This window comes from Somniosus microcephalus, chromosome 10, assembly GCF_052327205.1.
Source record: "Somniosus microcephalus isolate GS21.2 chromosome 10, FLI_Smic_1.0, whole genome shotgun sequence".
Taxonomy (NCBI): Eukaryota; Metazoa; Chordata; class Chondrichthyes; order Squaliformes; family Somniosidae; genus Somniosus; species Somniosus microcephalus.
Window position 1 is genome coordinate 198,544,626 of NC_140996.1, and position 16,547 is coordinate 198,561,172.

The 16,547-nt window shown below is 42.1% G+C and overlaps 1 protein-coding gene across 3 annotated transcripts in view; it reads right to left on the reverse strand.

Annotated features, from left to right (window-relative positions):
• tpte (transmembrane phosphatase with tensin homology) overlaps positions 1-16,547 on the reverse strand; it is a 111,787-nt gene that overhangs the window by 68,324 nt on the left and 26,916 nt on the right. For all 3 annotated transcript variants that reach the window (XM_085999420.1, XM_085999419.1, XM_085999418.1), the window contains exons 3-5: positions 12,113-12,204; positions 9,194-9,271; positions 1,136-1,183 (exon numbers count right to left, since the gene is read on the reverse strand). In XM_085999420.1, coding sequence (XP_085855546.1) covers positions 1,136-1,183; positions 9,194-9,271; positions 12,113-12,204 — 218 coding nt within the window. The remainder of the gene's footprint in view (positions 1-1,135; positions 1,184-9,193; positions 9,272-12,112; positions 12,205-16,547) is intronic.

A 16,547-nucleotide genomic window follows, 5' to 3' on the forward strand; every position in this document is an offset into this window, starting at 1 on the left:
CCCCCTCCCCCAACCCCAACCACCCTCAGTTAGAGCATTTTGTTAAAAATATGCTTTCTTCCACTTGGAATATCTCCCATTCACCCGCTGCTGAAATCCTCACCTGTGCCTTGGTTACCTGCAGATTCCAATTCTCTCCAGGCCGGCCTCCCATCTTCCACCCTCCGTAAATTTGAGCTCCTCCAAAACTCAGGTGCTTGTATCCTAACTCGCAACAAGTCCCATTCACCCATCACCCCTGTGCTCGCAGACCTATACTGGCTCCCGGTCCGACAACGTCTCAATTTTAAAATACTCCTCCTGGTATTCAAATCCCTCCATGACCTCACCCCTGCCTATTTCTGTAACCTCCTCCAGCCCTACAACTCCCCCTCCAAGATCTCTGTGCTCCTCCAATTATGGCCTCTTGCGCATCCTCAATTTTTATCGCTTCACCATTGGCACCATGCCTTCAGCCGCTTAGGCCCAAAGGTCTGGAATTTCCTCCCTAAACCTCTACCTCCTCCTTAAGATGTTCCTTAAAACCTAACTCTTTGACCAAGCTTTTGATCACCTGTCCCAATAGCTCCATGTGGCTCGGTGTAAATTATTTTCTGATAACGCTCCAGTGAAGCGCCTTGGGTGCTATATAAATGCAAGTTGTTGTTGAAAAAGCACCAAAAATTAGGTGAACATCATCCCATCTGGCAGCCAGACTTGGTACTTGATTGTCTGACTGTTCTGAAGGTGAAGTGCACTACAACATTACTGTACTTCACTTCTTTGTATTTTAGAGTAATTGTCACAAATGGAGGGGGAAGTTCCATATCATCTGTCATCTTAAAAATGAGAAGCATCTAGCTTAAAAGTGACAAACTGTAAAAATACAATTGATTCAGCACTGCAAGGCACATACAGTAATGTCAAACCAGTGGAGGAAGGAACTTCAATACATGGTGATTCTAAACAAATTATAATGCCATGGTTTGTGTCAAATTGAAGGTTTTAACTGTAAATCACTTCTATAGTAACAAGGTCAGCTATATACAAACTGGGCTCTTTAAAATAAAATTATAGAGGCCTGTTTTAAAGAAGGGCAAACATGCACACAGGTACATTTCAGAACACATTACAAAATGAGAGATGGCCTACTTACCGGAACCAGAAGGACATTACATAAGGTGCAATTATTTTCTTGACCTGACTGCAACAAAAAATACAAATAATGTATCACATTAACATATATAAATATATACATTTGAGTTGCAGTTTCTATAGTAGGAGCTGTTGCAGAATAATAATTTTCAGATAGTCAACTTCCCTACACACATTAAATGGGATATTTAGAATCATAGAATCAGAAATTTATGGCACAGAAGGAGGCCATTCAGCCCACTGTGCCCCCGACAGCTGAAAAAGAGCTATCCAGCCTAATCCCACTTTCCAGCTCTTGGTCCATAACCTTGTAGGTTACGGCGCTTCAAGTGCATATCCAAGTACTTTTTAAATGTGGTGAGGGTTTCTGTCTCTACCACCCTTTCAGGCAGTGAGTTCCAGACCCCCAACCACCCTCTGGGTTCTCCTCAACTCTGATCTAATCTTTCTACCAATTACTTTAAATCTATGCCCCCTGGTTATTGACCTCTCTGCAAAGGAAAATAGGTCCTTCCTATCCACTCTACCTAGGCCCCTCAATTTTATACACCTCAATTAAATCTCCCCTCAGCCTCCTCTGTTCCAAAGAAAACAAACCCAGCCTATCCAATCTTTCCTCATAGCTAAAATTCTCCAGTCCTGGCAACATCCTCAAATCTCATCTGTACCCTCTCTAGTGCAATCACATCCTTCCTGTAATGTGGAGAGCAGAATTGTACACAGTACTCTAGCCGAGGCCTAACTAGTGTTTCACAGTTCTAGCATAACCTTCCTACTCTCATTTATTCCTCAGCTAGTAAAGGAAAGTATGCCTTCTTAGCCACCTTATCTACCTGTCCTGCCACCTTCAGGGATCTGTGGACATACACTTCAAGGTCCCCATGTTCCTCTACACCTCAGTAGCCTACCATTTGTGTATTCCCTTGCCTTGTTAGCCATCCCCAAATGCATTACCTCACGCTTCTCTGGATTGAATTCCATTTGCCACTATTCTGCCCACATCCTTAAAGTACCAGCATTGTATAGTTAAGGCACATGGGATTGGGGGCAAGGTATTGACTTGGATAGAGAACTGGTTGGCAGACAGAAAGCAAAGAGTTGGAATAAATGGATCTTTTTCCGAGTGGCAGGCAGTGACTAGTGGGGTACCGCAGGGATCGGTCCTTGGACCCCAGCTATTCACAATATATTAATGATCTAGACAAGGGAACTAGATGTAATATCTCCAAGTTTGCAGACGACACAAAGCTGGGTGGGCGTGTGTGCGTGTGCTGCGAGGAGGATGCCAAGAAACTCCAGGATGATTTGGACAGTTTGGGTGATTGGGCAGAAGCATGGCAGATGTAATATAACGTGGATAAATGCGAGGTTATCCACTTTGGTGGCAAAAACAGGAAGGCAGATTATTATCCGAATGGCAATAGATTGGGAGAAGGGGAAGTGCAACGAGACCTGGGTGTCCTTGTGCACCAGTCGCTGAAGGTAAACCTGCAGATGCAGCAGGCGGTTAAGAAGGCAAATGGTATGTTGGCCTTCGTAGCAAGAGGGTTTGAGTACAGGAACAAAGAGGTCTTGCTGCAGTTGTACAGGGCCTTGGTGAGACCACATTTCAATTTCAATTTTTATTTGTCACATAACCAAATACAACAAGTGAAATCCAGTCAGTGAAATGCTTTTTTCTTAACGAGCCGAGCGCACCAAGCAACAAAGGACACTTAGCTGCCTGGTACGCACGGAGCCCACAAGGACGGCAACCATCTTCATCGGCACCATCACAATAGGGTCTGCTCTCGCCTCGCTCCGCCTTTCCCGCACTCCTGCCCGACAATCTTCAGCCGCCGTGGTACCGACGTCCTGGAGGCTGCTTCTCCCTGGCTCTCCTTCCACCCGGTCTGACCTCCGAGTCTCCCGCGGTGTCCGACCTTCCAGGGCCTGCTTTTCCCCACCCTCGGTCCGCTGGCCGCCTCCCCTCCTACCGGTTCGACCTCCGAGCCTCCCAACACATCTTGAGTATTGTGTGCAGTTGAGTATTGTGTGCAGTTTTGGTCGCCTTATCTGAGGAAGGATGTTCTTGCCATGGAAAGAGTGCAGCGAAGATTCACCAGGCTGATACCTGGGATGGCAGGAATGACGTATGAGGAGAGATTGGGTCGTCTGGGTTTATACTCGCTGGAGTTTAGAAGAATGAGAGGGGATCTCATTGAAACTTATAAAATTCTAACAGGACTGGACAGACTAGATGCAGGAAGGATGTTCCCGATGGTCAGGGAGTCCAGAACCAGTGGTCACAGTCTAAGGATAAGGGGTAAGCCATTTAGGACAGAGATGAGGAGGAATTTCTTCACCCAGAGAGTGGTGAACCTGTGGAATTCTCTACCACAGAAGGCAGTAGAGGCCAATTCATTAAATATATTCAAGAAGGAGTTGGATATATTTCTTAAGGCTAAAGGGATATGGGGAGAAGGCAGGGACAGGGTACTGAATTTGGATGATCAGCCATGATCTCATTTGAATGGTGGAGCAGGCTCGAGGGGCCGAATGGCCTACTCCTGCTCCTATCTTCTATGTTTCTATGTATAGGCAAGCACATTTCTGCTATTCCAGTAGAATATATGTAAATTACCAGATATTACTAAATTTTAATCCTAACTTATCCATGTGCATGCCAAGTATATTATAAAATACTCATTTTTAACAATACTCCCGAATCGCTCTTTCCTTAGCCCTAAACAAAAAACATTACCCACACTCCCATTAAATAGACTATATACTTAGGTTAAAATTGAGAACTTGACATCTCAGTATACTTTAGATACATTCAGACTGCGAACACCACCATTTGCCAGTCTTTGCCGCCTGATCAACAAAGTTGCATTACACATACATGCCAACAATCAGCTTTTTAGTCAACATTTTAACTTGGGTATCAACATATTACATGCATTCACCCCCACCCACCCTCAACCTGATGCAGACAAATTCAAATCTCAATCAGCTTGATTGGATGGTGGAACTGAAGGCTGTTAGAAACAATGTTACTTTCGTCCACTGTTAGTTACAACAAACTGGAGGCAGAAGGTATCCAGATGAGCTGATGGTTTTGGGCACATTTGTGCTCATTTAGTAACTGGCCCATAAATCTATAATTACACGCCTTGTCAAATTGAAGGCTTTAACTATAAATTATTTCTGTGGAATCAAAAGTCAACTTTTACTAATAACTTGAGTAACCACCAGGGAAGCCGGATTTAATGTTTGTTCAAGTATAACAAGCAAGCTGTTAAAATGCAGCTTTAAAAAAAAAGCTTAGAAGAACATGCTCAACAGTTGTCTTATGTGCAGACATATTTTCAACAACAGTTGTGAAAGATGATGGGGTGGTGCACAGAGGTGAATCCAGCTTTGAACAGTACTGCATGGTCACGATCTCATTCAAACATTACGGTTTCTTGCCTTTAAGGCAGATTGGTGATATTAACCATGTATTGGGATATATATATTGTTCAACTTCTATGTGCAGTTATTTTTGAAAATTGAAATGGGTCAGCATTTTTGAATGCTTACACGCTGAAGCAGGTTTGTGGGTTGGACGGTAAATATGTTGATATTACAAACTTTCATTATGATGTTGGAAAAGTCAAGTGGATGGAAAATTGCCTAGTGACAGAAGTCAATAACTCTAAAACCACACAAGAAATTAAGATAATGTAAAACCAACATTTCCCTTTCTAAGTATTTGTATAGCGCAAGTGTCCTGCCTCTAGTTTAATAATAAATATACAGAAGGGCCAGATATATAAAATCAGCACCAGATATATAGCTGTCCCGCTACATGACAAGTTGTGACTGGGTAATATCTTGTTTGGGGATATTGAGCGTTAGAGATTGAGGTAGCTCAGTACTTTGTTTAAAAATACTCCAATTCTGTTTACATAATAAAAGCAAACTTCAAACAACACTGTCTATTGAAGCAAACTGTACAGACAACTTTATAGCAGGTATGTTTTTGCTAAGGAAGTAAAATACATTCAGAATATTTGCTCATATGAATCTCAAAATTAGACTCAAAGGAAAAACACTTGTTAAAATTTTAAAAATCTCTGCAGGAACTATGAGAAACATGAATTTCTTGGTTAGATTATCAAAATTGATAACATATACTAAAGCAAAATCATAATCTATTCTATATACTAGCATATACCATGTTGGCTCCTGAAGTAGTTGTAAAAGCTCACTCATTAAACCCATGTGTACCCTCAACTTTAAAAAAAACATGAATTAAAGTCTTTAACCTAGGAGTAATATGAAGTTTTTAAATCCCAGTCTTAAAAGCTTTTTGTTAATGTATTTATTTTTAACAGTGAGTTCAATCTACAAAATACTTGGGCCCACTGCTTTTCAAGATGCTCATTATACAGGTAGTTTAGAGTCTGTCCCTCAACCATGGAAAATGGAAGAGTAGTTAGAAGACGCTTCTAAAATGGTTATATTTTTTAAATGAACCGTCCGGTAAGAAATTTGTATAAAAATGAGTTAATGCAGTAGAACGGTTGGAACAAAATAGTGAAAAAAATAAGGGAGGTGTGAATAATTACAGATTTCAGATCACTGCCAAGACCGGTATTTATTGTCCATCACTAATTTATTGCCCAGTTTGACTGAGGGCAGTGAATAATCAACCATGTTGGTGCAAGACTGGAGTCACATATAGGCCAGACTGGGCAAGGACAGCAGGTTTCCTGCTCTAAAGAATATCAGCGAATCAATTGGGTTTTTATGACAATCAGACAACTTCATGGTCACTTCCCCTGTAACCCCCACTTCCAGTTTTTAAAAAAATCCAAAGTCAAATTTTCTCTCATGTTCTTTGGATTTTTAGTCTTCTGGACTACTAGTCCAGTAACATAACCACTGCTACCATACCCTGATATTGAGGAAGGAGAGATCATTGGTATTTTATCTTCATCTTGCACAAGTGTTCCAGAGGACACAAGCTTAATTCTTCACGAGGTTACCTTTAAAGTAATAACTTAAGGAAAATAATGCACAGGACTGGAAAAGATCACAGTCCATCTCAGTTCTTAGACTTGGAGAATAGATGCATTGAATTGTGGCTCAACGTCTTCAAAAAAATTTAACTTGATCAAATCCCAAGGGTTATGGACCTAGGAGAGCAAAAATAAACAAGGCCAGACAAGTTGGAGGCACTTGAATGCAATTTTCTTGTTCCCTTTTAAAAGATATTACCACTAGCCAATGTCCAGTGTCATTGCTAACTGGGAGTCAAGATGAAATGTAGTCTTCAAGTAAAGTGGAGTTAGAAGCTAGGGAATAATTGGACCAGAGATAATTTAGTCTTTATTTTAAACTCATACATATGATGATACTTTTTTTTGTTGTTTTTTTTAAAGTTTCCATTATATATTCCCATGTTCACATTTATAATGGAAAATGCCTATGTAAACTTGTAGTCACATCATCCCACCAGTTGTGGCACTGCAGTTCCAACAGAGGGAGGGTATAATCACAGCATGACAAGTTTACATAGGAATAGGTAATGAAAACTGCCTATGGTTGCATATAAATAGAAAAGATCGATAGGAAGTACATGCAGATGCCAGATTTTTAGTATATAAATGTTCCACTTCTTCCATAGACTGAGAGTCAAAGTCAAATTCTAAGATGGGCACACTGATTAAGTGACTAGACAGCTAGTCACTGATCTTGGGCAGGCAAATCAGGTGACTGGACCAAGGCAAGGGCTACACTGTTCCATTTCAGGCCCCTTTTTTTAGTAACCACAAAAAAGCACTCTGGCAGAGCAATACCAATTCCTTGGATCAAAATCAGCATTGGAAGATTTAATGGTGGGGCCCATTATATCAAGCACATACACCAGTACCTACAAAACAGCACTAATCTTAGACATCCTTTGATCGTGTTTGCACAACTGTGTAGAAACAGGAGTCTTCAGTGCTCACAATACCCAATGCAATGATCGTGATCTCGTCGAGAATCTGAAGTAGGAATAGTGTAAGATATGGTACTCAACTAGCAACCCAGAGATTGAGTTGAAATCCTACTATGATGTGGAATTAAATAAATCTGAATGTGCGAGTTAGCACCAGAGTGACCATGAAAGCTGCCACGATTATAAAAACTCAACTGGTTCACTGCAGAGAATGAAACTGCCACCATCTACCTTAGCTGAATAGTTGACTCTTGACACCCTCTGAAGTGGCCAGCATGTCACATACTAACAATTGCTGCAGGATGGGCAATAAATGTAACCTTACCAGCACTGCCCACATCCACAGAACAAATTAATAAAGAAATGAATTTTTTAAAAAAGGGCAATTAATTGGTGATGGGTGCCCCCAATCAAAGGATTTGTGGGGGGGGGGGGGGGAAGGAAATTGGGTTGTGCCCTCTTTGGGGCGCTAACTTTGCCTGGGCACTACTTTTAGCGCCCCCACGCCCAAAATTGAATAGTAGCGCCCCAAGCGCATCGGCACGTAGCGCCACGGTATAGCAGGCCTCCCCTCCCCTCATTAAAGGGGAGGGGCCTAGCACAGTGCACACTGGGGTCCTGCTGGACCACCGGGGAGCGGGGTGCCGGCAAAAGAGCCCGGCACTTAAGAGGAGTGCCAGGCTCACCGATCGCAGCAGTCAGCCCACAAGAGGCGGCGAGGGGGGCAGGCGGCCCAAAAAAAAATGGCCACCCGGCACCTGCCTTTTAATTTGCACCACCCTGACCCCGTTGGACATAGCGTCCGACAGTAGGTCATGAGGCGCGAGCCAAAATTGCGGCTGGGGCACTGTCCACAACAATGACGTTATCGCCGAGGCGCAGCACCGCGGGGCGCTACCGCCGCCTCTAATCTCCTGCTGAATTTCACAGGTGGTGTTAGCGGCACCGCGTCCAGGCACTTTGCACCCCCCGGGAGCGCAAACGGGAGGTGTATTTCCCGCCCCCCCCCCCCGCCGATGCAAAGTGGTGTCTGCTCCAGCAGCTAGAAGTGTTATATGATGGCTAGGTATAGCAACAAATACTCATACATGCAGGGCTTGGCTCTCTGCATGAAGGGGCAAGCAAATGTTGCCAAAGCTCCACACGACACCTGGCAGAACCATTTGTCGCATCTGTCCATGCCATAGCCAGGAGGGCTGCAGCAATGCACTCACATTTTATGGTGAGCTGCACAACTCCCCATGCCACACAGGGGTTCTTGGTATCTATGGTCCATCTAGTGAGGGCTCAAACCCATGCTCTTTATGGGTCAGCCGTGGCTCAGTGGTAACACTCTCACCTCAGAGTCAGAAGGTTGTAGTTCAAGTGCCACTCCAGAGTGTCGAGCACAAATTCTACTATGACACTCCAGTGCAGTACTGTGGAGATCTCAGATGAGACATTAAACTGAGGCCCCGTCTGTACTCTCAGGAGGATGTGAATGATTCCATGGCACTATTTTGAAGAGCAGAGGAGTTCTCTCCAGTGACCTGGCCAATATTTATCTCTCAACCAACATCACCGCATGGTTATTTGGGGCTGCTGTATTTCCTACATTATAACAGTGACCACAGCCAATCAAGTAGTTTTTGAAGCGTAAAGCACGCGCACAGAGTGCGATGCAGCACTTTCAGTCACAATCCAGAAAGAGAAGTTTAAAAAAAGTTAATACACAAAGATAGCCAGATCATATTCATAGTAATCCACTTCATACAAGTCTATTACCTCATCAGCAATGTTTCTAAATGTTAAACATGCAAAAACAAGTGTTAATTCACCATCTATGGCTTTGTTGTTCTTCCCGCCAGAATGCTTAGTCATCCACTTCCCCCATCAGTTTCTTCCCACTACATACATTGGAAAACATATTCTTTGCTTTAAATGCAAGAAATTGTCTGTTTTTGCATTAATTACACAGCCTTTTTCAGCCTCCTTCAATGGACAAAAAGTTAACTGAAAGTACAGTACTAAGACCACTAGCAGCTAGAGAGTATTAAAAAAGCTAACAATAAAAACACTAATCGTAGTACAATTAAAATACACACTTACTTGTACCAGGTGTCTGGTCCAACACATTCCATTTTTCCATCATCTATTTGCACTTTGGCTTCCATGTCATCACTGAAACTGCAGAAGAGTAAAATCAGTACTCCAAGAGTTGGTACAGCCGTTTACAGTGTAATAAATACTGCTACAATTAATGGCTACACCAATCTCAAAAGTATGTGGCCTGGGTAAAATTTGTGGTTGAGATACGGTGCGCTAAGCCATAAATTGTGATTCTCTTTGGACACACATTTACAAACACAAGGCTTTACATTGTATACAAAACAGTCAGGATTTTTTTTTTTTTTTTTTTTTTAATAAAAAGGCACGTGGTATCTTTGTTCACAATGGACTTTACTAGCAATCTTGTTCTGCATGAAAATCAAAAGGGAAGCAGACTGCAAAAAGCTTTAATACATCTATTTTAAAAATATTTAGCAGACTAAACAGAAAAAAATAACCCTAGGTAATACAAGTACTTAAGGGCTTCACACAATTATGGATTTTCTTTACAAGCCAACGCCAAGCAGACTTGTTTCGACACAAAGATCTGTAACTAAAGCTAACTGGAATGCATGATACTTGCAATATTAAACAGCACATTCAGTACACTCTAAAACCAATCCATTTTAAATGAGGGGGAAAAAAAGCACTCGAGCTGAATTCCTTATTCACAGCACAACAACTAATCTCAAAAGGATCTGAATTACCATCTCACCTTTTTAAGTTTCTTGGTCACAATAGATTGTTGTATCGCTCAAGTCATCAAATCTAAGCAAGACTAGGTGTACAATAAACAAAGAGGGGTTGGACTTAGTTTGGGGAAAAACACTAATCAGGTGTCTTTTGTTGTTCATAAAAACTGGGCAGCATGTCCAGTTTTTACAGAATGAGCTTGTATCTCTTGATAGAGAATGATGGGAGGATAAAGTTCCCCACTCTTAGCGTCACCTCAAGTGTGGGCAGGCGACCACCTCCTCAAAAACATAACTTGCCAAAGCCACTTCAAGCCATCCACTAGGAGGTGAGCAAGTGCAACCCAGGGCAATTTACTTTTGCTTGGCAAATCCTCCCTTGCCAGTCTTAACTGGGCTGCAACTCTATTACTAGAGACATGGGGAAAGGAAGAGAGTCAGATTTCATTCTGCACTATGAAAAGGATTCAGGAACAGCAGTAGAGGTAAAATAATTTTAGCAACAATTCCAAGGTAAGCAATAACTGTTACCAGTCAACTCTGGTTTCATATATTCACTAAATTAAGTTTAACTACAGCCACTCACATCAGGCATGAGTAGAACTGGATCAACTTTTTGTTTGGCAAAGAGTAGATGAATAAATTTCAGATTAGGAAGACATGAAAAGCACCGAGAAGGCTGAAACTGGGCAACTCCACAAGCTGAATGGCATCATCATGGAAGCAGTTTATCATATTTGCAGCCATCCACATGGGTGAGAAATTAATGCTGCTATTAGGCAAATCACACAGAGATGTGCTTTGTACCTGAAGATTGCTACATTTTAAGTAGAGAGAGAGTATTTTAGCCAAACATTGTGCAGAGTTATTTTTATTAAACTACGGGGAGCTACTCAAATGGACGTTAGGTGTTTTGTCCCTCACTTTCCCTGCTCCTCCCATTACTTCAGCTTTACAGACAAATCCACTAAACTATTCAACAAGTAATTTATTAGTCACTTTTCCTTCTTTCCCCATCCAGACACCTTTCTTGAATCATCCCTCACCTACCAAACCTAGCAATGATGCAGCAACATAGACAAAAGCTGCAAGACATAGATTTAATCCTGGTTACTGGAATTGCAATATGACCCATGGGAGGGACAGAAGAGGCTGGGGGTGGGTGGAAGGAGCAAAGCATGAGCATGCCAGATGATATTAAAATTTTGATTTTCATCACTGCAAACAGCAGAAGGAAGCTAGTTTCAGGAAAGCACCTAGCTAGTTACCTTCCACTCTACAATATTTTTTGAAAGAGCAAACTATGCTAATGTTTGGGTACAATACATCCTGTAAACACTATCGCTCTGACAATCTCAGATTTTATTGAAAGCCAAATACAACGAGTCTATAGATCAACAGTCCACAATTAATACAAATTGAAGGATGCACTGCATAAATACAATTTATAAAAAAAGGGACTGGAAGCAATAGAAGGCAGTACATCCAGTATTACAATGAAAGGTCTCTTGCACCAGCAAATTGCCATTTCAAAAGTTCCAGATTTCAGCTAAGCAGAGAAAGAAATCAAAACAAAATTCAGAGAGTTGAAGAAGCTTTTCCACATGGAACCTTTTCAAAAGCCCTCTAAGAGACCAAATAAGCTACATCAGAGAAACAGAACTAGGTGATGCAATAACCATTTCAATAAAAAAAATGAACTTGTATTTTTTTTTTTTTTTTAAATACAGCACAAATAGTTTAAATTAATACTGAGACACGGACACAATGGACATTGACATTCAAACCTATAAAAAGATGCACTGGAGCACCAACACTCTACACGACTTGGTTTAAATTTTTGCCTCTCGGAAGCCAAGACTCGGATTGACTAATTTACCTGTGAAATCTGTCAGAGGTCCCAAAATTTCTATCTTGGTCAATGAGGTTTGGTAACATATTTACAGTAGTCATTAGCCATCTGAAAACAATAGCCATAGGCCTCAAGTTTTCACTGGCAAATTGAATAAAATAATTGTGCTTTATGTTAAATGCACTCATTTAAACAGCATTTTCTGTTGTTATTTCAGATTTCCAGCATCCGCAGTATTTTGCTATTGTGTCATTTATTTAGTCATATAGGCAAATTGATAATCGTTTCAGGTGTGGGAAAGAAAAAAAAAATCTCTATCCATCTTCAAGCTTCCTTAAATGAAAAAAAAAGAAAAGTTATGAAGCATTTACTCACACATCAACATCAACATCGAATCCAGGGCTGTATCTGACAGATGACATGTTGCCATCATGGGTCCCCAGTTTGTTGTTTTCACAATCAACACCCTGAGCATAAAAATAGTAGAGATTAAGAAAAACCAGTACATTTAAAAAAAAATCAGAAAATGACAGAAATACAATGCAGGCCCGTCAAGGACAGGTTAACATTTTATTTTGAGATGCTTCATCAGATCAGACTATTCTTCCCTCCCCCAGGCTTGCTGATGGACCAGTTGTGTATATCCACATTTCTATTTTTTTTTTTTTTTTTACTTAAAAAGAATTCCAGAATCTGAAGTAACAGCAGAGAGTTATTAAAACATAATTCATTCAACATTCAATTTTTGTACCAAGACTTCAGATCTAGGATATGTAACCAGCTTTAAATACAATCTATAGAAAGCAATAGCATAGGTTTTTCTAGTTAAGGCTAGCTATATATAAAAAACAATCCCGCATGTACATTGGAGCAGAATTGCTAGGTGAAAAATTAAATGCATCTGAAGTGGACTGATGGGGCGGTCAGTTCCCCTCCTTCCCTCCCAACCACCACATGTATAGCATGGAGGCTACAAGCCATAAATCAAGTCTTACATAGTAAAATTAAAACAGAAGCAAGAGTCAACTGCAGATTTCACTAGTTTATAGAACTTTACTTAACTGTCGAACTAATAAAATGTGGAAATTCTGTTCATTTCTGTAGTATGATGCTTTACAAACAAACATTCATGTAGAGGTGAAGCTTATACATGAAGTTATGTATTCATGGAATATATTTGTACATTTGCAGTGTGGAATTTGAAAGAGCACCTATGCTAATGACAGCTTCAAATTGTACATTACTATGTATAAGTCAGAATCATGCACCTGTATACCAAACTCTAGGTGGATTTAGGTTATTTGGAATCTAGGTGTTGTCGACAGTGCTATCAAGCAGCACATAGTCACCAATGCTCAGTTTGGGTTCCGCCACAACCATTCGACTCCAGACCTCATTGCAGCCTTGGTCAAACCATGGACAAGAGAGCTGAATTCTATAGGTGAGGCAAGAATGACTGCCCTTGACATCAAAGCAGCATGGAGCCCTAATCAAATTGGGAATCAGGGGAAAACTCTCCACTGGCTGGAGTCATGCCTAGCACAAAAGAAGATGGTTGTGGTTGTTGGAGGTCATTCATCTAAGCCTCAGGATAGCACTGCCAGAGTTCCTCAGGGCAGTGTCCTAGGCCCAACCATCTTCAGTTGCTTCATCAGTGACCTTCCCTCCATCATAAGGTCAGAAATGGGAATGTTCATTGATGAGTGCAGTGTTCAGTTCCATTTGCAACTCCTCAATGAAGCAGTCCATGCCCACATGCAGCAGGACCTAGACAACAGTCAGGCTTGGGCTGATAAGTGGCAGGTAACATTCATGCCACACAAGTGCCAGGCAATGGCCATCTCCAACAAGAGAAAGTCAAACCACCTCCCCTTGACATTCAATAGCATTACCATCAGCAAATCCCCCACGATCAACATCCTGGGGGTCACTATTGACAAGAAATTAACTGGACCAGCCACAACTATTGTGGCTACAAGATCAAGTCAGAGCAAGTGACTCCCCAAAGCCTTTCCACCATCTACAAGGCACAAGTCAGGAGTATGATGGAATACTCTCCACTTGCCTGGATCAGTGCAGCTCCAACAACACTCGATACCATCCAGGAAAAAGCAGCCCGCTTGATTAGCACCCCATCCACCACCTTAAACATTCACTCCCTTCACCTCTGGTGCACTGTGGCTGCAGTGTGTACCATTTACAAGACGCAGTGCATCAACTCATCAAGGCTTCTTCAACAGCACCTCCCAAACCCACGACCTCTACCACCTAGAAGGATAAGGGCAGCAGGCGCATGGGAACACCACCACCTCCAAGTTACACACCATTCTGACTTCGAAATATATTGGCATTCCTTTATCGTCACTGGGTCAAAAATCCTAGAACTCAAACAAACAGCACCATGGGAGTAACTTCACATAACTGACTGCAGTGGTTCAAAAAGGCAGCTCACCACCTTCTCCAGGGCAATTAGGGATGGGCAATAAATGCTGGCCTTGCCAGCGACACCTACGTCCCAGGAATGAATTTAAAAAAATTTAAATGACATTTACCATTTTTCAAGCATTAATTCCACTTTATGGTAAATCAGAGGGAATACCAGTACCCTTGAAAAAGAGTTCACACACAATTTTCTGGGCAGTTCACCTTTAGCTGTTCCAGAAAAGTCAGTTCAATTATTTACTCCAGTAAGGAAAAACCAGCACCTTGTATTTATATAGCATCTTTAATATAGGGGAAAAAATCCCAAGGGGCTTTAGAAGTAAGGACACCTTGCAAAAATAGTAGATATTAGAGGAGTGACCAAAAGTTTGGTCAGAGACAGGTTTTAGAGGAGGGTCTTAAAAAAAAAGTACAAAGTGTAAGTTTTGCAAAATTCAGGCAGTCCCCCCCCCCAAAAATTATTTAATTAAAAAAGAGACCCTTTGGACTGATTTTAAAACCAGGGCACCCAAAATGGCTGCGGTAAACCTCGTGACCAGGCCGAATGCAATTTTAAAACAAAGGTTTTGCAAAGTAAGCAGGTCAAGGAGTTCAAGTTTTAAACTAATCAAGGATTTTGTAAAGACTGATGAAATGGACAAAAGACTAACATTCCAGTCCTCAAGTGGGAATGGGCTCCATCAAGCCATTAGGCTCTCTGCATTTTAAATCGGGAACCGCTCACCAGAGACATTAAGCCTGAATGGGAGCAATTCACAACTTATCTTTAACAACAGCCAGGGTTTCGAGGCTACTTTAGACATAACGACTATCACTCTACAGGTCATTTTTATAAACGTTTTTAAACATTTAAACGAGCTCACCCAAATCATACAAAGGACTGAACTGATTTGCCGAGCAGATAAGGGCTACCGAGAGGAGTATAAATATAGCCTCTCAGGAAGCCATGCTCTCTCTCTCCTCGCCTCCCGCGCCCTGCTTGCCAGCACCCCAGGAAGAGGACCTACGAAGAAGAGCCCATACCGAGAGGTGAGATATCCTGCCAGAGACGGTTTTATTACTGGGGCATTTTCACCTGGACGGTACCCTGCGCAGCATTGAAACCACGTGGCATCAAAAGGCAGCAGGGCAAAGAAGCAAGATTCTCGTCTGTTTAAATGACTCGGACCGGTGAGCATGGAATTCTGACCCCTCATAAGATAGCCTAGCGAGGTTTTAGAGGGTGGGAGTTAAGGGGATTGCTAAAATTGTCATTTAGTCATTTTCCCTCGATGTGCCGTTTCTCCTCCCCTGTTAAGTGTAAGTGTACTGCAGTTATATCATCCTTTTGTATAGTAGTGTTATCTTATTTTCTCTGTTAATAAATGTTGGTTTTCTTTGTACCAAACCACGGGTCTGCTCGTTTGTCTATATCGCTATCGGCCAATAAGTCCGGGGATCAGAACTAAGGGGTGAGCGATCCGAACCGCACCGCTCAGAGATAAGGCAGCCGGAGACATAACCGACTGGCCAAAGCAAGTAGCAAAAACCCCCTTACAAAAGGTAGAGTGGTTAAGGAAAGGAATCAGAGTGGGGCGCCCAGGCAGCAGAAGGCACAGCCGCTAATAGAGCAGCAAAGGGAACTGGGAGGAAAAGAGATACACGAGTCAGAGGAACAGGGAGGTTTTTTTGGGGCAGAGCGGGGGGGGGGGGGGGTAAAGATTAGATTGTAGCACTGGAGGAGGCTAGAGATAGAGAGGTGCAAGGGCATGGAGTTACTTAAACAAGAATTTTAAATCTGAGGTATTGGAAGGCTAGGAGCCAGTTACCAGTCAGACAAGAACAGGGATGTTGAGTGAGCAGAACTGTAGGATATGATAGAGACAGCAGAGTTTCAGATGAGCTGAGGTTTATCAAGGATGGAGGATGGGAGATCAGCAAGGATACGACTGGCAAGTCTGCTAGCGGCAAAGGCATGAATGATAGTTTCAGAAGTAGATGGGTTGAGGTATGGGTTCAGGCAGGTGATGTTACCAAAGTGGAAAAAGACAACCGTTGTGACAGTTAGAAGCTAGAAACTCAGCTTCTGAGCTTCAAGACAGATGCCAAGGATGCGAAGTCTGGTTCAGCCCGAGATAGTGGCCAGGATGGGGGTGTAATCGGTGGCAGGGGTATGGTGTTTATAGCAGGGATTGAAGATGGTGGCTTCAGTCTTAGACGCTTAGCTGGAGAAAATTGCGGCCTATCCAAGACTAGATGTCAGACAAGCACCAGACTTGTACTTGGCACTCACCACCACCAGAGAACCTAACCACTTCCCCATGATATTCCATGGCTTAACCATTGCCAAATGCCCCATCAACATCCTGGGGTGTGGGGGGGAATGTCA